Source organism: Harpia harpyja, chromosome 9, assembly GCF_026419915.1.
Source record: "Harpia harpyja isolate bHarHar1 chromosome 9, bHarHar1 primary haplotype, whole genome shotgun sequence".
Classification (NCBI taxonomy): Eukaryota; Metazoa; Chordata; class Aves; order Accipitriformes; family Accipitridae; genus Harpia; species Harpia harpyja.
Window position 1 is genome coordinate 22,889,458 of NC_068948.1, and position 19,114 is coordinate 22,908,571.

The following is a 19,114-nucleotide window of genomic DNA, read 5'->3' on the forward strand; positions in this document are numbered from 1 at the left end:
CTTTATGAGCCGCCTGCGGTCTGTGCACAGCGGCTGCTTTGTGCGAGGGGTGCTGGCACCCGCCAGCCAGCCACTCACCTAAGAAAGCTTCTGTGTGTGGAGAGAAGGGTGTCCCGGGAGCAGTGTGTCCTTCGCTTGCTGTCCCCAAAGGCCCTCATCACCTTTTCAACCGCCAGCCTCCCTGCACAGGGATCTGGCCATGTTGGTGGTGGCAGGGGGTGCCCAAAGGGGGGGGGGGGGCTGCACCTCTTTTGTCCTCGTTGCCCTCCCCTTCGAACAGGGGAACAGCTTGAGTGCTCAGTGAGCTACGGAGCTGCCGCTTTGACCACCCGTGTGGTCGGCTCCTGTCAGAGCTGTTGCAGAGGGAAGTCTCCCGGCTGCAAGGAAGCATGGCCCCCGGTCACCATCCCCTGCTCACCTGGTGCCAGGGAGCCCCGCTGTGCTTTGCTGGCACCTGCCAAAGGGGCTGGGGACAAGCCTTGGCTGTGCAGGACATGCAGGGCAGCATGTTCAGCCCATCTCCCAGTCCTGCACTGGAGGGCTCTTCAGTGTGGCCCCCAGGAACAGTGGTTCTGGGAGGGACATGGACACTGTGTGATCCTGGGTGGGATCCAGCTCTGCTGGCACCTCGAGCTCTGCAAGGGGACCCTGCCATGACCACAGCCCCCAGCTCTCCCCAGGAGCCTTGCCCCAGGAGCACGGGGCTGCTCCCACGCAGCAGGCATACAGCAAGGAGGACACCCTTCCTACAGCCGCTTTTATTAGAGGTTACAAGATACAAGGAGCCGGACCTGTGCGCCACGTGCCATCGGCTTGCTCTGCTGTGCCCCTCTGTGTGCCATGCAGGCAGAGAGGAAGGGGGCTGGCAGAGGCAGGCACCCCCAGACTGGTGACCCCATTGCTCGCAGGGTTTTCCTTGCAGCCTTTGTGACAGGCACCATTTCTGCTGCGATGGCTTTGCCCTGCCAGTCATAAGCAAGCATTACGGGAGAGGGAAGTCCCCAATGGGACAAGAACTGGGACCACTGAGCTGAACCCTCTCCATCACTCCCCAGGAGAGACCCTGGCTTGGCCCCACACCCACCTCCAAAGGGGATCAAAACTCGTATGGGGACACAAAGGCTGTGACCTTGAAGATGTGCTTGCCCAGGAGGACCTTGCGGGAGAACTCGCTCATCTCCAGCTCCACCTCCAGCGTGGCTGGTCCAGCCACAGGGCTGGTGAGCACCAGCTCTCCTGTCTGCCGGTCGGAGCGCCGCACGGCAAAGACGCCCTGGCCCCGGCCGCCCATGATGGCGAAGCGCAGGCTGTCGCCCACGAAGTGGGTGGTGGACATCTTGAAGAGGACGCGGGGCACGGTGCGGTTGGCCTGGAGAGGCAGGTAGTGGAAAGAGATGGAGGTGGCAGCCAGGCGGCAGGCTCGGCTCTCCATGGGGCAGGGGTTCCTCTCACACTGGCTGCCAGGAGAGAAGGAGTACAACCACTCAGTGCAGTGGTTTGGCTCTCGGGGAGCTGCCTGCATCCTTGCAAACAAGCCTAGCCCGCACTGCAGGTAGCATCTCCAGCCCCACTGCCGGTCCTGCGGCAGAGCAACCCAAGCCAGCCACATCTGAGTGTGCCCAGCATCGGTTCTCTGTCCCATCCCTCCCTCTGCCAGGCAAATGCCATGCCTTGCAGGGATACGACTCTGGGTCACGCTCCGAGGCTGGGACCTGGGTTACCACAGTCCCGGCTGGAGGCCAGGGATGGAGCCAGGCTCAGATGTGCCTCCCACAGTGGAACATCCCTTGTCCAGAGCAGGGATGCTCCTCTGCTTGGGTCACTTGTGCTTGGCCGCAAAACAGTTCAGTCTCACAAGCAGGACCAGGGGGGCTTTGCCTGCTGGATGGCAGCCGACAGCACTGCGTGGATATGCAGCAGAGGGGAAATGGCATTGTTCCACCCAGGCTGGGGCTCTGGGGGGCTGGGGTCCTGGATTAAAGTCACCATGTATCAGGGTGCTCCCACCTGCACTCCCAGCCACCGGCATCCCAAAACCATCGGGGAGCACGCCAGGCACACCCAGGCACCCTACCTGGCAATTTGCTGCCAGCGCTGGCTGGCGCTCTCCCTGCTGCCTCTGGTTGACATGATATGGTCCTCAGGGCACCATAGGACCCATCACCTGGGGGAGAGAGCATGACGCAGCCCGAGCCACATGTGGTACTCACAAGGCGGAGGTCTTGACGTAGCTGGTGTTGTGGCGCGGTGGGGGGCACTTGGGGCGCACGCAGCGATGGCCCCCAAAGGTGTTGATGCAGAGTTCGCCCTGGGTGCAGTTGTGCTGCTTCCCGGCGCACTCGTTCACGTCTGTGGCGGTGACATGGGGTGAATGGGGCTGTCCCTGCTGCTCCCCACCACACCCCTGGTCCCGTGGGATGCTCTCTGCCCTGCACCCACTGCTTTTACCCTCGCAGGCATTGCGGTCAGCGTGGAGCAGGTAGCCGGGTGGGCAGAGGCAGCAGTAGGAGCCGGGGAGGTTGAGGCAGTCGTGGAGGCAAAGCCGGGTCTGGGGACTGGACTGGAAGAGCTGGCACTCGTCCACATCTGGGGAGACAGAGTGGAGCATGGCTGGGGCTCCCATTAATGCTGAGCCTCAGTTTCCAACCCCCCCCCCCCCCCGCCATCCTCATGTCCCTTTTACCGTGGCACATGCCACTTGCTCGCATCTGGAAGCCGGCGTCGCAGCTGCAGCGCCGGGAGCCCGGGCGGCCCTCGGCACAGCGGGGCTGGTGGCTGAAGGAGGCGTTGCTCAGTGTCACCCAGTCTGCGGGGGTGAGCTGGTGTCACTGCTGGGGTGGGGGGCATGGGGAGATGGGTGGGGGATGAGATCCCGGGGGGCTGCCAGGGAAGGGGGAGGTGGGTGCAGCATGGCTGGGTGCTGTCTCCATGATCATCCCCGTCCTCTGCAGCCCAAACCTGGGCACCTACAGGCGTAGATGGGGCTCTGGCAGCTGGGGCCTGACCAGCCCTGGGGGCAGAGGCACGTGTAGCTCTGGTTGCCATCCACACAGGTCCCACTGTTGGCACACGGGTTGCTGGAGCAGTTGTCAATGCCTAGGGAGAAGGAGCTCATGAACACCGGCGCATTCTTGCCCCACCCTGCTGCCCAGCCTCAGTGCCCATTGCTGCAGCCTCTGGGCTGCTCTCCCTGCAGCTGGGGGAGCAGAGCGATGGGACCCTGCAGCTTGGGGTGACAGAGAAGCCCCCGGGGAGGGCTGAGCCTATGGCACCCCAACCCCGTTCCACTTCACTTCTGCAGAAGGGCTGGGTGCTGCTCCACGTGCGGTCGCATCGGCAGGTGCGTGTCTCTGAGCCCACCAGCCGGAAGCCGGCATCGCAGACGAAGTGAGCGTCGTGGCCCACCCGCACGCTCCGGCCCAGCATCCGTCCATTCAGGGGCACCACCGGCTGTGGACAGGTCTCTGTGGACAGACAGACATGGGTGAGGACAGACATTGCCAGGCTGGAGCCAACCTCAGCCCTGGTGAGGAGCTGAGGGTCCCTCACCCAGGCTGCTCGCCAGGTGTCCGGGGGTCAGAGCCAGCCCCATGGGGATGTCACCCCTGGCTGGGGTTACCGTTGCGTTTGGTGGCCTGTCTCTGGAGGCGGCTCTGGAGGATGGAGAGCTGCTGCCGGAGTCCACGTGTGCCCCGCAGGTGGGCGGCCTCCTGTGCCGCCAGCAGCTTCTGCATCTGGCGCACCGCGCTGAGCGCCTGCTGCTGGCTCAGGCACTCCTGGGGGGACACAAGGACATCCCCATCACCCGCCGGACTCCACCGCCACCCTGCCGCAGCCCGGGGGGACCCTGCCAAGCAGGCAGCATCTCTGGGGTTGGTTTGGATGCCCTGCCCTGGGCAGAGCCCCTTCCTCCCCATCCCATTGTGGTGGCTGCCCCTGTCTCTGTATCTGCTCCAGCTTCAGCCCCTCTGTTTGGTCCTGCCCCAGCACTTGGATGCTGAGGAGCAGCTCGGATGCCCCAGCTGGGTTTAGCATCATCTTGCTGCTGCAGGAGAAAAGCCACACAACCATCTCCCCTGGGCAGTCCCGTGGGCACCATGGCTGTGCCATACCCCCTAACCCGGGGTGGTGATGGGGCGCTGGGGTGTGAGAGGTGGGTGCTGAGAAGACCCCAGGGGGGGGGTCTGCAAGGGGGCTGGATGGGGGGCACGAGGGTCCTTACCTGGGCGCTGCCAAGGGGCAGCTGCAGGATGCCCAGGGCCAGCCAGGCTGGCAGCGGGATTAGGAGCATCGTGCCGGGGCTGGCTCCAGCCGCACAGGCTGCAGGGACGAGATGCTGGCAGTCCGGTTCTGCCCCGCTCGCTTGCAGCCGCACTCCTGCACTCACCGGGATTTATTCACAGCATGTGCCCGTGTGTTTGTTGGTTTTTCCCCTGGCCGAGGCAGAGATGTAGGAAAGTTTCCCCTTGGCACTGGCACCAGCCTCTCCCTTCCCTTCCCTCTCCGCACATCAGAGGCTTTGGGGCCTTTCATGTCACAGGGCCAGCAGATGCCGGGGCCAGGCGGTGGCTGTCACGGCACTTGCTGTGGTACCGGTGGTTCCGGGCTCCCCCCACAGCCAGCCACGGCTCTGGGGCTCCCCAGCACACAGGGGTGAAGGATGAGGCTAATCCCGTGTGTTTGCTAAGCATGGGAAAGTTTCCCGGGAGAAAGGATGGCTTTGGAGTCGGTGCCGGCATCCAGCTCTCCGGTGGGGCTGGGGCTGCTCAGGAAGGCAGCCTGGCAGCACCGTGGACTTGCCGGCCTCGGCACGGCTTTGCTGGGGTGTGCTCAGCCACAGTTGGAGCCTACAGGGGGACCTCAGGGCTCTGCTGCAGCCTAGAGTTGGGGTGCAGGTTGGCATTACAGTCAGCATTAGGGTCAGGGTTAATGTCAGGGTCAGCATTAGGTTTAGGGTTAGGGTCAGCATAAGGTTTAGGGTTAGGGTTAGCATTAGGGTTAGGGTTGAGGTTCGAATTAGGGTTAGGGTTGGGCTTAGCATTAGGGTTAGGATTGGAGTTAGAGTTGGGATTAGCGTTAGACTCATGGTTAGAGCTAAGGTCAGATTTTGGGTTAGGCTTAGGGTTAGGGTTGGGATCGGTGCCAAGGGTTTAGGTCCAGATGAACAGGAGGTTAGCGTGAGGGTTAGGGCTGGCATTAGCAACCCCAGGGTTCAGGCCAGGGTTAGGGTTAGGCTCAGGTCGAGGGAACTGAAGGCATTCAGAGCTGGATTTCTGCTGACATCCAGCTCAGCCCCGATAGCTGGCAGGTGGGATGCTCCCTGTCCCTCCCACCCATGACAGCCCCAAGGAAGGGACATGGCAGCATGTGCCTGCCCCCCAGCCACCCCCAAGCAGGTATGTTTGAAGCCCACATATCTGCCCTGTGCCAGGGCAGCACCTCCAGCTCCCCAGCATGGGTGCTGGGAGCCCGGCACTGGAGCAGAGCCATCAGGGTGCTACTGAGCCCCCTGAGCAGCATGGGTTCCAGGACCCCTGCCCGACCCCGAGCGCCTGCTGATATGTGCCCCCCTGAGCCCGGCATCTCTCCCACCGCCGGCCCCCCAGCCCTCGCATCCTCCCACCCCGTAACCATGCTGCCCAGCTCGCCGGAGCGGGTATTTGGCTCTGTGCCTGCGGTGGTGTGTGTTACCTCCCCAGCATGTTTAATTCATTGGGCAGGAGGAAGGCTGGCAGCAGGGGCCCCCTTAGCTGCCCCTCCAGCCCCATGCCATCCAATCTCCCAGTGCTCCAAAGTGGGTGCCACTTGGGACCCCCTGCTCCTGCCTGCCTTCCCATCCCGACCCCGGCTCAGCAGCGGGGCTGGGGCAGAGCACGGGGGGCCGACCCCGCTACGGGACATCCCAGCGGGGCTGCAGCCCGGGGCCCCGGGAGTTGTCTGCCGTGTTCGCGCCAGCGAGCAACTGTTTTGACAGAGCTATTACTCACCCGTCAAGCTTTTGTTTGAGCTGACCAGCGGTGCCTGTCTGGAGTCCTGAATAGGATCAAATCCTGCAACCAGACACACGCACACAAGCACACACAAGCGCGCAGGAGCGCGCGTCCGAGCTTGCCCCGATGCCAGGGCTGCTGCAGGGTGGCTCGTCTCTCCCGAATCCTCACTCCAGAGCCCTGGGGGTCTGGTGCCCCCTGACCCCAGGCACCTGCATGAAGCTCTTGGTGCTCTTGGTTTCTAACCTCCTGGCATTTAGAGTGGGTGAGACGGGGTCGGATGCTCTGGAGAAGTTGTCCGTGCTGGCTCCGGGAGGTAATTGGGAGAGGGCCTGGGGGGGGTCTGCTGCTGGCAGCAGGACTGGCGGGCAACTGGTTGGGGGGGTGGGTGCACCCTAAGCACCATCCCCTGGGGCCAGGCCAGGCGGGCAGGGGGCTGGGTGGGTGATGGGCACCCAGGGATGGCAATGGGGGTCTCGGTGGATGATGGGGGCTGGGGATGACATGGGATGGAGTTGGGGGCGGGGGGGGGCATGGGGCTGGTGATGGGATGAGCGGGGGGGGGGGATGAGTACATTCCTGGCAGACTCAGCCCACCCGTGCGAGACAGGGGCTCAGCAGGCTGGACCCCCCCGCAGCCCCTGCCCCTTTTGTGCTCCCAGCCCAAAAGCGCTTTCTTCTCTCCCCTCGAGTCTCCATGGAGACCCGGGTGCCTTCTCCATATCCCCGGCTGCAGACGGATTCTTCGGGGGGTGGAAGGGCCCCCCGAAGGGTTCGTCCGCAGCCGGGGATACGGGGAAGGCACTTGTACCCCTCAGCCCCCTTGGCCCCATCCCCAGCCCCTGCTGTCCCGCCCCCTCCAGCTCTCAGCATGAAGGAGACCTTCCTGGTGCTCTCTCTGCACAACAAACTGAGGAGCAAAGTACAGCCCCCTGCCGCCAACATGCAGAAGCTGGTGAGCCCCCCCTGGAGGTGTTCATCTGTCCCACCCCCCACCCCCTTGGATGTCCCATTCATCTCCCACTCCATGCCCAGGGATGGGGGGGGCAGCCCATGGGTGCTACACGGTAGTTCGTTAACAAGCTAATGAAGCAGAAGAGCCAGCCGGCGTGGGGCCTCCGGGGAAGGACATGCCACTGGCACTGCCAGACCCAGCACACACCAAGGGCAGGGCTGGTCCCTTGGGGACCCCCATGGGGTCCCCCCATGTCCCATGATGGCCCTCGATGTCCCCCGATCACCCCACACCTGCACACCAAGAGCAAGACCGGTCCCTTGGGGTCCCTTGCAGCATCCCCCATGGCGACCCTCTGATGTCCCCCAGTCATCCCCTGGACTGACCCCCTTGGTGGTCCCCAGTCCCTGGGTGGTTCCCCGCTGTCCCCCAGCATACCCGCCATGCGGGCTGTCCCCGGGGACCCTCTGTGCTCACAGCACACCTGCGCAGGAGTGGAGCGAGGAACTGGGGCGGCTGGCGGGGGCGCGGGCAGCCAGCTGTCTGGAGGGCCCCGCTCCCCCGCCAGCCCCGCAGCTGGGCTGGAGCGAGGCCCTGCTGCCAGCGGGCGCCGGGGGCTTCGGGGCCGTTCTGGAGCGCTGGTTCGCTGAGGGCCAACATTACGACTACGGGACGGGGCGCTGCGCCAGCAATGCCACCTGCCGCCATTACACCCAGGTGGGCATGGGGGGCATGTGGGGTGGGGTGGGGGTGGCAGGGGCGGCCCAGGGCGGGTCTGAAGGCCCGGGGACAGGGGTGACACACACTCTCTCGCAGCTGGTGTGGGCCACGGCGGGGCGGCTGGGCTGCGGCCGGCAGCTCTGCGCCGGCGGCCACGGCCCCAGCGAGGCCTTCGCCTGCGCCTACTCCCCGGGGTAAGGGGCTGCTGGGGGCGGTGCCTGAGCGGGAAGGGGCGGGGCTGGGCGCGGGGGGGTGGGACCTTGGCATGAGCGGGCGGGGCTGGGAGGTGTGGGTGGGGTGGCAAGGGGGACTGGGATGCGATAGCCGTGGGGTGGGCGGAGCTGGGAGAAGCCCTTCCCCCTGTATGGGCGGGGTCTCCAAAGGGGTGTGTCCGGGTAGGGGGGTGGGCTGGCCTATGGGGATGTGTGGTGAGGGGGTGGGGGCGGAGCCTTGCCCTGGCGGTGGGTGGGGGCTGGCGCTGTGGGCGGGGCTGCATTCCAGAAGTAGACGGGGCCTATGAAATGTGGGCGGGGCTGTGCGTTGGAAATGTATGGGGCTGGTAGTGTGGGCGGGGCCTTGTCCCAGAAAGGGGCGTGGCTTGGCTGTGTGGGCGGGGCAGGGAGCTGGTGCCAGGTGGGGCAGCCGCCTCCAGCTGCCTGCGGCGACAGGGGCAACTGGGAGGTGGCGGGGACGCCTGTCCTGCCCTACAAACAGGGGCCCTGGTGCTCCCTCTGCACCGCTGGCCTCTCCGGCTGCTTCAAGTCCTGGGACCACGGCGGTGGGCTCTGCGGTGAGTCCCTGCAGTCCCCCTGTCCCCTGCGTGGCCCCCAGCCGTGGCATAGCCCTAGATGCCCATGCCACCTCTCTGCTGTGCCCAGAGGTGCCCAGGAACCCCTGTCGCATGAGCTGCAGGAACAGCGGGCACCTCGACATGAGCAGCTGCCAGTGCATCTGTCCCCCCGGCTACACGGGCAGGTACTGCCAAGGTGAGAGGGGCACTCACGTGACCCTAGCCTCCCCTCGCCTCTAGAGATGCATGTGCATAGCCAGTGCAGTGCATGTGTGCAAAGGGTTGGTGCAGTGCACATGTGTGCATGGACAGTGTGGTGCATGCATGTGCAGTATCGGTGCAGTGCACGTGTGTGCATGAACAGTGCAATGTAAGCATGCACAGGGTAAGTGCAGTGCACACGTGTGCATGGCTGGTGCAGTGCATGTGTGCACAGGTCCAGTGCAGTGCATGCATGGGCACAGCCGGTGCAGCATTCATGGTCTGCTCAGTGCCTGTGTGCACACAGCCGTACAGCACATGCGTGCACAGGGTCAGCTCAGTGCGCCCGTGTGCGCGGGCTGTGCAGCATGGGCAGCTCAGTGCAGTGCCCCGGTGTGCAGTACAACCTAAGCTGGGGTGGGCAGAGGCTGCCGACCCCCACCCCCTCCCCGCCAGCTAACGCAACACCTTCTTGCCCGCAGTGAGGTGCAGTGGGCAGTGCCTGCACGGGAAGTTCAGGAAGGAGGAGTGCTCCTGCCTCTGTGATGTGGGCTACGGTGGAGCTGAGTGCGGCAGTGAGTCTGCACCCACCTGCGCTGCTTCAGGGTGGCAGCAGGGATCTGCAGGCAGGGACCCCCGGAGTGGGGCTAAGGGTCCTCTGGTGGGCCTGGCTCTGCCGGCACAGGGACCCACTTGCGCCTGCCTGTGCCCCCAGCGAAGATTCGGTTCCCTTTCCACGCCTGCGACGTGAGGATAGACGACGATTGCTTCATGGTGTCCCCCGAGGCCAATACCTACTATGGAGCCAAAATAAAGTGCCAGGTGAGCCCCTGGGATAATCTGGGCATCCCTTTGCAGCTGAAAAATGCCACCTGTGCTCACAGCCCCGCTGTGAATCTCTCCGCTGCCTGGCGTGGATCTGGGCCACGTGTTTAGCACTGACTCGCTCCCTTCCCCGCAGGAGAAAGGGGCGATGCTGGCCCAGATCAGAAACCAGAAGGTCCAGGACATCCTGTCTTTCTACCTCAGCCGCTTGGAGACTGGTAACAGGGTAACAGACACTGATTTCGAGACCGGGAACTTCTGGATCGGTGAGTGACAGCGGCAGGCAGGGCGCAGGCTGCCCAGGGTGCGGGCAGCTGTGGCACCCCACGTCGCACCCCCCCAGGTCTCACCTACAAGACATCCAAGGCTTCCTTCCGCTGGGATGTGGGCGAGCCATCCTCCTTCACCAGCTTCGCTTTCGGGCAGCCAGACAACCAGGGGTAAGTGCCTGCTGGATACGGACATCCGACCTCTGTGCGGTGTCACTGCCATGCCACCGCACTGGCCAGCTTTACCACCCTCCCACCGGGGCACAGGTTCGGGAACTGTGTGGAAATGCAAGCATCGGCCGCCTTCAACTGGAACGACCAGCGCTGCAAGACCCGAAACCGGTACATCTGCCAGTTTGGTAAGTGAGCGGCCGAGAGCCCTTCCGCACCTTTCTGGGGGTGTCAAGCCCTGGTGGTGCTGGCCCCCGGCTCTGCTGGCTCTGTGCCCTGCTGCCAGCCCTGCCCAGACCTCTAGGTCCTTCCTGGCACAGGAGGCACTGACTCTCTGCATCCCATCGCAGCCCAGGAGCACATCTCCCTGTGGCAGCAGGACCCCTGAGCCAGCAGCCCTGGCCACCGGCCAGTGCTGGCTGCTGTGCCGAGCCCGTGGCACAGGAGGACTCCATTGCCGTGTCAAGCCCAGAGCATGGCTCAGGAGGACCCCCCCCACGACTCCCCCACTCAGGGGACAGGGGGCTGAGGCGACCCACAGCGCCAGGACCTGGTGAGAAGGGCACATGCTCTACATCAGCATCCCCAAAACAGCGTCCTCTTCTGCCCCTCACCTTCCTCTGTCACCATCACGCTGTGACAGCCCCCCAGAGCAGGGAGATGCCCCTGCAGCAGCCAGGTCCAACAGCATCCTTCTCCTAAACTGGCAGCTGGGCTGTGTCTGGACCATGGTCCCGATGCAATGAGGGGCTGAGGGGGGCATCTGGGGAGCACAGACCTTGGCATGGCTCAGGGTAAGGACTCTGCTCAGCTCTGAGCCATCGTCCCAACCTGGGTGGGAACCCCTGAGCCTGGCACTGCGGGTTCCTCACCATCACCTGGGTCTTCATCATCACCCAGTTCCTCACCATCACTCAGTCCCTCACCATCTGCCGGGTGGTTAATAAAGACCCTCTCTCCCTTCGGGAGAGTTGTTTGTCTCCTTTTCCTCCCCCAGACCCACCAGACTCTCCCTCTGCCATGGCCCGCATCGTGCCCACACTGGGTGGTACTGCCAGCTCCATCCCTGGAGCAGTTGCTGGGGTTGCAGGAGCTGGGACTAGCCTGGCTCCTGGCTGAGCTTCTGTCTCCAGCACCCTGGGGGTGTTTTGGGGGGGTGGTGTTAGCCAAGAGCTGCTTCTTCCAGCCCCAGGACATCCCCAAGCCACGGCAACCCATGTGCTGGGTGCAAGCCTGTGCCCCCAGCACTGGTGGGTGTCTGGAGGGGACATGCCACTGCCATCTGTGAGCTGGCACCCTGCAGGGACCCTCCCACCACAGAGCCAGGGAGTCACTTCCCTTGGCTGCCTTCCTCCCTTCCAAACAGCCCACTCCAGTGCAGGGCCGGGGTGGAAATTAAAATGTCCCCAGCCAGGGCATTGCATGCCAGTCGTTTATGCTGCGGCTCTACAGAGGGAAGGCGGGAGCTGCATTGCCAGCAGCAAGGCTGGTTTCATGGCTCTGGGGCAAGCTGGGCAAACCTGGGATGCAACCAAGCTGTTGGCCAGGAGGGCAGGGTCCAACAGGTCAGAGGGGCCTGGAGGCAGGAGATGGGGGAAGGAGCCTGGGGAGGATGGGGATGAGGATGGAGGATTAGGATGGAGGATGGAGGATGGAGGATGGGGCATAGGGGACAGAGGATGGGGATTGAGGATGGGGGATAGGGGATGGAGGATGGAAGACGGAGATGGATGGAGGATGAAGGATGGAGGATACAGGATGGGGATGGGGGATGGGGGATAGGGGATGGAGGACGGAGGATGGTCCAGCACAGCCGCCACATCCATACAGCTGCAGCCTCGGGGAAGGGCGAGCCCCAGGCCCAGCGCTGCCGGCAGCGGTGCGTGCAGGCAGGGACAGGCAGCGATGCTGCAATAACGCACCGCTGCGCTCGGGGAGGGGCGCGGGCGGGCCGGGGCGGGGTCCCCCACCGCTCCCCCCCCACCTCGCCGTGCCGCGATGGTGCGGCCCGCCGTCCCCCCTCCTCGCCCGGCGGTGGTAGGGCCCGGTGGCGGCGCGCTCAGGCCGGAGCGGCGGGGCTGCGGGGGCTGCGGGGCCGCCGGGGCTGCGGGGGGATGACGCTCTTCGGCAGCGGGGACGCAGGCTGGAGATGTGAGTACCGACCCGGATCCGGGCCTCCATCCCCCCCTCACCCGGGTGTCGTCGTCCGTCCCGTCTCCCCCCCCCCCCCCGCCCTCCCGGGATCGGCCCTTTTCCCACACGCCCCCACCCCCGCCCCCAGCCCCCCCGGTAGATGCTCCGGCACCGGGATGCTTACCCGGCACCGGCAGCCCTGCCCAGGGCAGGGGTAACCCCCTGCAGCCAGGTTTCTGGTGCCCCCACCTCGGGCAGGGCCGCCTCCCGGTACCGGGATGCCTCCCGCCCCTTTGGACCAGTACCTCCCCCCCGGCCATGCATGTCCTCCCGGTACCGAGCTGCCCCACAGCCCGGTACCAGTCCCTCCCAAGAGCTGGGATGTCCTCCCTGGTACTGGGATGCCTGGTCCTCCCCACACCATTACCCCCCCGCCCAGGACAGGGATGTCCTCCCAGTACTGGGATGCCCCCATGCCATTACCTCCAGGACAGGGATGTCCCCCGGTACTGGCATGCCCCCATGCCACTACCCCCAGGGCAGGGATATCGTCCCAGTACTGGGATGCCCCCATACCGTTACCCCCCCAGGACAGGGATGTCCTCCCAGTACTGGGGTGCCCCCCATACCATTGTTCCCCCACACCATTACCCCCCACCCAGAACAGGGATGTTCTCCCAGTACTGGGATGCCCCCCCGCCATTACAGGGAAGAGAGCCCAGACGCAGGGCCGATGACCCCGGGGTGAAGGAGTCCTGCTGGCCTGGGTCCCCTGCCCCAGCAGGACAGTCCCCATGGTGCAGGTGGCCTGTGACAGGGAGCCTGGCCATGGCTGGGGTCCCTGGCTGGTGTGCTGAGGTCTCCGTCCTGCTGGCAGGGAGACAAGTGGGTGGCTCTGCCGGGCGGGTGTGATGGGATGGAGAGAGGGATGTTGACGGCGGGCTCCGGTCCTGAGCAGTGAGCTCGGCCATCCCTGGGGATGCTGGCTGCACCCACAGAAAATGGGTGCCAGCGTTACCTAGTGCATGTGCAAGGGCAAGTGGAGCACCTTCCCCAGCTCGCCCCGAGATCAGAGCCAGCCCGCAGACTTTGTCACACAAGGTGACAGCCTGGAAAGCAAACAAGTGCCGGTTTCCTTCTGCTCGGATCTCCTCCACAGGCTGCGGGGCTGGAGGGGATCCATGGCCTGTGTCCACGCTCCTGGGGAGGTCTAGACCTCTCTGATGAGTTGGTGTGTTCCCAGAGGACTCGGGAAGCTTCAGCTCAGGATTCCCTGGTGCAGTGGCATCCACAATGTCACCCGTGGGACAGCTGGCCACGCTTACCATGGCCAAGGGGGAGTGTGCAAGAGGGAGCCCTCAACATCTCACCTACCAGTTCCTACCCCAGGGGCCAGAGAGGTTTTGGAGCCCCCCAAAATTACAAAATTAAATACATGGAGATGTTAGTAAAGCATTGCATCAGTGGCTCTCAAATGTATACTCAGAAAATAGATTCAAGCTGGCTTTTATATGGAGGTTGCTTGTGAAATCGTAAAGAAGGGGTGAAGAGCATTGCCGGGGAGGTGTGACATGGCATGACGGAGCTGCATGTCCAGAGACATCTCCACCCCACATCTCAGCATCACACGTGTCTCGGCAGCCTTTGGGACCGCGAAGTGGCTGGATGCAGGGCTTCCCCCATCCCTGGCACCCATCCATGGTGGGCAGCGCTTGCCAGCATCCCACTGGCCTGGGGCTCCCCAAAAAATGGCTCAACCACCCAGCAGAAGGGATAGCGAAGGTAGATTCACCGTGGTGGTGGGAAATGTCTCCAGGGGTTAATTACCCTCATCATCAGAGGTGCTTTCTGCCACCCTAATTGGAGCCTGCCTGGTCTCGGCTGGGCACGGGCCCCTGGGGATGGGACACCCACAGGAAGGGGCTGCTGCAGGGACAGCCGGAGCCACTCCATGTCCCGGCACAACCCTGGGCCACTCCTGTCCTTCCCCAAAAACTTAAGTCGAGAGAGCTGCCAGCCAGGAGAGGAGAGTGGCCGGGAGCCCCCAGGAAGCCAGTGCCAGAGACGTATCTGCGTGGAGTAGGGCGTTGGCATCCCCTTTTCTTCCCGCTGCTCATTCCCCTCCTCTCTCTCCCTGCAGATTTGGACATGGCCAGGGAACCCAAGCCAAGCCGGGCCAGGCTGGGCCAGAAGCGGCAGCATGGCAGCAGCCTGTACCAGTGAGTGCTGGCACGTGGGGTGGGGGCTGTGATGGGGGGAACTTGGCTCCAGCTGGGGACTGTCCCACACTTGGCTCCTCTTCCTCCCCCTGCTCTCCATCACTCACCCTCCGACTATTCCAGCTGCCTGCTCACGGTGGTGGGCATGGGTCCGTGGAATGTACCTGCCCCATGGGGCTCTCGGAGCATCACCTTACCTCAGCGGTGGTGGCTGGAGTCCTCGCCGGGTCCTGCCTAGTGTGTGTTGCTGATGGGGTGTGGAGATCCCCCTTCCCCATCCGAAGGTGCTGGGAGAAGAGCAGAGCCCTGTGGTCTCCACACCTGTTACAGATGTCGATGTTGGTTGCAGTTCTGGCCTTTAAATGCTGTTCCTTGGGGGACAGACATCCCTGCAGAGGCACATAGGGCTGGCGATGGTCCTGACGATGGCAGTAGATGATGGTGATGGTGGCACTGATGGTAGCAGAAGAGCAGGTTCCCATCCCTGTGTGTTTTCGGCTCCTCAGCTCTGCAGACATGTGGCAAGGAGAGGACCGGAGCCAGGCTCTGTCTGTCTTGTTAGAGAGCTTTTTGCGAACGCCCTGATTGAACTAATTGCTCTGCCCGTTGCCATGGCACCAGAGGGATGCAGCACTGGCAGGGCAGGGACCGCCAGCCCCCTCGGGCCACTGGAGCATCGCAACAGCTGCTTTTGCTCTTCCTGGGGGATGCTCTGAGCAAAAAGCTGAGCTGGGAAAACCTTTGCCATGTCCCTAGCTGGGTGCCAGACCCCAAGACCAGGTCTCTTGCGGAGCCACCGGTGCTCCCATGGCAGGCGGTGACCTGTGGCATCCCCGTCCCTCTTGGCAGTGGCTCTGTGCAGCAGCAGCCATCAGAGCTGGCACCTTCCCTGTGCCCTGTGCGTAGGTTGGGACTCCTCTCCAGCTGCCCATTCCCCTCTTCCCCAAGGCAGGTTGTGACCTTCCTCCCTGGGTGACGGGCAGGAGGTGGGGATGCGAAGGACTCACCGTCCCCTTCACAGTGATGGAAAGTTGGATGGCAGCAAGGCTGGCCCGAAAGCTCCCAAAATATCCCCAGGTGCAAACAACAGGAGCAGGCGGGTCCTGGCACCCCGGGGCTGCCAGCTTGCCCTTGCTAGGAAGGCTGGTGCTTATGGGCTGCGTCCCATGCAGATTATTCTTGAATAAGGCAGGGCGGCAGCAGGGCTGGGGGTGCCTTTGCCTTGTGATGGGCTCCGAGCTGCCTTCTGGGTTTGGCAAGCCTGGCTTACTTGGTAGCCCCAGGCAGAGCAGCCCAGGTTGTCTATTAGCCCCCCCAGCAGACCTCCAGCTCTCCTCGAGCTCCAGCATTGGTCCCGTGGTGACAAGCTCATCTGCAGCAAAATCTGGAGCCCTGGGGGACCTTGTTCTGGTCCCCCCCCATTCCTGGCAGTGTGGCTGGGGAAGGGTCCCCGCTCCCAGTGATGCTCTGAGCACGGCTTTGCCTCCCCTCGGGTTAGGCTTAATCCTACGCTTCCTGACTCCAGAAGAGCTGAAGCAGCAAAATGAGCTTCAGCATCTTTCCTCCTCCTCCTCCTCCCCCTTCCCGCTCCTGGTCCACGGCGCATGATTTATTACTGGCACGTCGGCTTCCCGCATTGGAGGCGATCTGTTGACAGATCGCTTCTTAATTTGGAGCCGAGCGAGCCGGCAGCGTGCGTGCGGAGCCAGGGACCATGAAATTTAACATCAGGGTGCTCTAAATGCAGCTTCCTGAGAGCAGAGCCTGCTGATGCTGCCCCAGGGACTCTCTCCATCCCCCCTAACACCCTTGTTTGGTGCCAGGGCAAACACCTGCCAGAGCACAGCCACCTCCCCAGGCTGTGAGGCAGCCCAGGCAGCTTGCGCGGTACCCTCCAGCACGCCTCCCACTCCCTGGGGTTGGGGATGGAGGCTGGGTGGGTGCCTCTGCCCTGCTGTGCCCAGCCCTAGCTGCCCCACAGCATCCATGGCCTCGCAGAGCGGGTGACTTGTTCTCCTCTCTCCCCCTCCTGCAGCAGTAACTGTGACCTGGACTATGATCTCTACAGGGACGACTTTCCGTACCGGTGAGCACAGCATCCCAGGAGCGGGGTGGGCTGAGCATGCCTCTACCAAAGGTGGGACGTGGGGTGTCCCTGGGCATCTGTCTCCCTGCCTCCAAGAGAGGCTCAGCGGTGTTGCCCCCTTCGAGGATGGTATGCCACAGATTCCCCGGGCTGGGGGCCTTGGGGAGGGGGTACGTGGGGCAGGGCCAGCATGTGGGCTGGGCAATGCCTAGGTTGGGGGGCCTTCACCGCAGAGGGACCCGAAGAGATGCTCTCTTAGGTGGCTGGGGCTGCTGCTGCACCTCTGAGGCTGCACTCACGCCAGCATGCTCTTGTGCCCTTGCAGGGTGTACGAGTACCAGAAGATCCCTCCCCTCATTAACCGCATCCCGGTCAAGGCCAGACGAACTCATGTGGGAGCAGGAGGCAAAAGCAGCCTGAGCCCCCAGCCTGGGGCGAGGAGCAGCACCAGCTCCACAGCAGGACGGACAAAATGTAAGTGCGATGGGGCTGAGAGGAAGAGGAGGCTCGGCCCGCACGTCTTGGCGCATTAGAGCAATGCCGGTCGCCCGAAGGTCCTGCTCGGTGCTGACACTGTGGCTACAAGTCCCTAGCTCCAGCAGACACTGCCTGGACTGCACTGGGCTGGTGGCTGTCCCCTGGAGCCGTCCCTGTTCCCCAAGGATGCTCCGGAGAGGAGGATGCTCCAGAGGTGGCTGCCCAGGACGGCGTGTTCCCCCAGCTCCGGGCAGGCTGTAGGGCAGGGTGGGATCTTAACAGTTCCTCTTCCCCGCAGTGCGGGCCGAAGAGCTGCACTCCATCAAAGGAGAGCTGAGCCAGATCAAGGCACAGGTGGACAGTCTGCTGGAGAGCCTGGACCGCATGGACCAGCGGAGAGAGCGTCTCGCGGGTGAGGGGACAGGTCGTAGACCCTCCGACACCCATGTGTCCGTGCCGGGCAGCCTGTGGGTGCATGCCAGCCTGGACCCAGAATTGGGTGTAAGGGATTCCCTCCCTGCGTGCCCAGGAGGGAGTTGGGCATCTGGAGCTGGCTGGGCAAATTCCCCACGTCCTCCCCCTTGCCTGGCCTGGCAGGGCAGAGTTCCGCCCTTTGGCACAATGGGACCCTGCGAGGACAGGCCTGATGTTTGCATGGGTACCCCAACTTTCTGCTGTCTCTGTCCTTGCAGGGTCCAAGGAGAGCGAGAAGAAGAGGGTAGAGACGGGGGCAGAGTCACCGTCCCCAGCAGGAGAGGGGTCACGGGAGCCCCGGGGGAAGGAGGGGATGGGAGCTGATGGGCACAGCGACCTGCGCAACATTGACAGCGCCGAGGAGAGCACAGACACGGAGGAGACGGTAAGAGGAGGGCCAGATCCTGCACCAGGCTTTCTGCTTTCCTAAAATTCATCCCCACTTGCTACCTGCTTGGGTCCTGGTGGGGGATGCCCGGAGCAGAGGAGATGCTCCCCCAAGCCGTCCCAGCTGCTTACCAGGGCTACAACCGCCCGCTCCTCCAGGACAGCCCCGAGCACCCTGCAGCAAACCCCTGGGCGTGCATTACTCCAGCAGCACAGGCTGCAACCCCCCCACACTTTGGAGTAGAAATACCTTTTATCAACGCTGCTGCTCCCATACCCACATCCCCCAGCTGGCTGCAGGACCCTAGGGATCCCCGTGCCAGGCAGGGCGCTGGGTTTGATCCTGCTGCCCAGGCACATCAGAGGACGGCCACCCTGTGTGTTTTTCCTTGCAGGTGAAAAACCACATGTCGGACCCCGAGGGGAGCCAGTAGACGGACTGGGATGCTCTGGCCTCCCCACGTGGCCAGCCCTTCCAGTCTTGTGTTTGTATTTCTTTTGAGGCTTCCAGCTAGTGCCACACATGATGTGAGGTGCCCGCTCTCGGCACAGCCATCCCCTGCCGCCGGTGCCCGCAGCTCCGCGTCCCACTCCTTGCGAGACGCCGGCCAGCCGTGGCGAGAGAAGTCTTTTGTGTTCGAGTGCGCTTGTTTTCTTTTTCCTCCTGTTTTCAGACCTAGGGATAAGCAGACGTGGCCAGGGGAGGGAGGGAAGGAATAAAAAAAAGGACCACATCCCAAAGGAGCATCCCAAATCCCAGCTGCCTTGCATGCCAGCACCCCCCACCCACAGGGTGCTGTGGGGTGCAGACCAGGGCTCTCAGGCCCTGCGGCACAGGTCACATCCCAACCTCCCCTGCCCTGAAAGCCCACCATCTCTGTGCTTCAGCCCCCCCAGGAATTGGTTCAGCAAGGTTCAGCAGGCATGGGTACAGCCCAGGAAGGCTTTCGGAGCTGCTCGGCATCCCACAGGAAGGATGGACCACCCCGAGACAACTCCGAGGGGCTTTCGTGGGATTTTGGGATAGAGGTCTGGTGCTGAGCCCAGCTCTGATGCCAGCTGCAGGGCCAGCGGCGGGGTGATGCAAACCTCATTGCTCCCAGTCACCTCTGCTCACAAATGGGTTTCCCTTAATGGTTTACCACGGGCTGTTCTCAGCCACAGATTGTGTTTGCGGTCAGCAGGACTCCCGTGAGCAACTGTGCCAGGGTTCCTTGCCTGTGCCCAAGGAAGTTGTGGTCCCTGTCCCACGCTCCCCAGTGTTGCATCTCAGTTCAGTGTCCCTCATTTCTAGGTCATCCTTCTCTCGCTGGTAGGAACTTGTTCTGTATTTCTAATTTGCTCTGGTAAAAGAGTGTATTGTGTTGGGAAGAAAAATAATTTTTATTTCTTTTCTCTGGTTATTTGACTCCGATGC

At 63.4% G+C, this 19,114-nt stretch overlaps 3 protein-coding genes across 4 annotated transcripts; 2 read left to right on the plus strand and 1 right to left on the minus strand.

The window, feature by feature from the left end:
* Positions 1-761: 761 nt before the first annotated feature.
* Positions 762-4,440, minus strand: LOC128146025 (fibulin-7-like). The gene is made up of 8 exons (XM_052797010.1): positions 4,223-4,440; positions 3,620-3,776; positions 3,294-3,464; positions 2,971-3,096; positions 2,684-2,806; positions 2,449-2,586; positions 2,211-2,349; positions 762-1,457 (listed from the first exon to the last, which is right to left on the minus strand). Exons 1-8 carry the CDS (start codon positions 4,289-4,291, stop codon positions 1,097-1,099), a joined length of 1,284 nt encoding a protein of 427 aa, XP_052652970.1. The 5' UTR covers positions 4,292-4,440; the 3' UTR covers positions 762-1,096.
* Positions 4,441-5,993: 1,553 nt separating this feature from the next.
* LOC128145832 (C-type lectin domain family 18 member A-like) lies at positions 5,994-10,869 on the plus strand. The gene is made up of 12 exons (XM_052796564.1): positions 5,994-6,306; positions 6,854-6,945; positions 7,438-7,662; positions 7,762-7,859; positions 8,334-8,455; positions 8,544-8,651; positions 9,139-9,231; positions 9,372-9,478; positions 9,618-9,747; positions 9,825-9,921; positions 10,018-10,109; positions 10,272-10,869. Exons 1-12 carry the CDS (start codon positions 6,117-6,119, stop codon positions 10,307-10,309), a joined length of 1,392 nt encoding a protein of 463 aa, XP_052652524.1. The 5' UTR covers positions 5,994-6,116; the 3' UTR covers positions 10,310-10,869.
* A 472-nt stretch (positions 10,870-11,341) lies between these two features.
* Positions 11,342-19,100, plus strand: LOC128145765 (RNA-binding Raly-like protein). 2 transcript variants are annotated; one of them, XM_052796426.1, is made up of 7 exons: positions 11,342-11,486; positions 14,195-14,273; positions 16,309-16,359; positions 16,685-16,833; positions 17,135-17,248; positions 17,529-17,695; positions 18,093-19,100. In XM_052796426.1, exons 1-7 carry the CDS (start codon positions 11,357-11,359, stop codon positions 18,129-18,131), a joined length of 729 nt encoding a protein of 242 aa, XP_052652386.1. In that variant the 5' UTR covers positions 11,342-11,356; the 3' UTR covers positions 18,132-19,100. The 2 variants fall into 2 exon arrangements, with proteins under 2 accessions (XP_052652386.1, XP_052652387.1); XM_052796427.1 differs by lacking the exon at positions 11,342-11,486 and adding an exon at positions 11,953-12,072.
* Positions 19,101-19,114: the final 14 nt, after the last annotated feature.

What these genes read in the sequence shown, in the direction of transcription:
- LOC128146025 (XM_052797010.1), bottom strand. Translation starts at nt 4,291, where the DNA reads ATGCTCCTAATCCCGCTGCCAGCCTGGCTGGCCCTGGGCATCCTGCAG. An exon ending in TGACCGCAATGCCTGCGAGG is followed by an intron (nt 2,350 to 2,448) that starts GTAAAAGCAGTG and finishes TCACCGCCACAG; the next exon opens with ACGTGAACGAGTGCGCCGGG. An exon ending in TACGTCAAGACCTCCGCCTT is followed by an intron (nt 1,458 to 2,210) that starts GTGAGTACCACA and finishes CTCTCCTGGCAG; the next exon opens with CCAGTGTGAGAGGAACCCCT.
- LOC128145832 (XM_052796564.1), top strand. Translation starts at nt 6,117, where the DNA reads ATGCCAGGGCTGCTGCAGGGTGGCTCGTCTCTCCCGAATCCTCACTCC. An exon ending in CCTGCCGCCATTACACCCAG is followed by an intron (nt 7,663 to 7,761) that starts GTGGGCATGGGG and finishes ACTCTCTCGCAG; the next exon opens with CTGGTGTGGGCCACGGCGGG. An exon ending in GAGCCAAAATAAAGTGCCAG is followed by an intron (nt 9,479 to 9,617) that starts GTGAGCCCCTGG and finishes CCTTCCCCGCAG; the next exon opens with GAGAAAGGGGCGATGCTGGC.
- LOC128145765 (XM_052796426.1), top strand. Translation starts at nt 11,357, where the DNA reads ATGCTGCGGCTCTACAGAGGGAAGGCGGGAGCTGCATTGCCAGCAGCA. An exon ending in AGGAGGGCAGGGTCCAACAG is followed by an intron (nt 11,487 to 14,194) that starts GTCAGAGGGGCC and finishes CTCTCCCTGCAG; the next exon opens with ATTTGGACATGGCCAGGGAA. An exon ending in CACAGCAGGACGGACAAAAT is followed by an intron (nt 16,834 to 17,134) that starts GTAAGTGCGATG and finishes TCTTCCCCGCAG; the next exon opens with TGCGGGCCGAAGAGCTGCAC.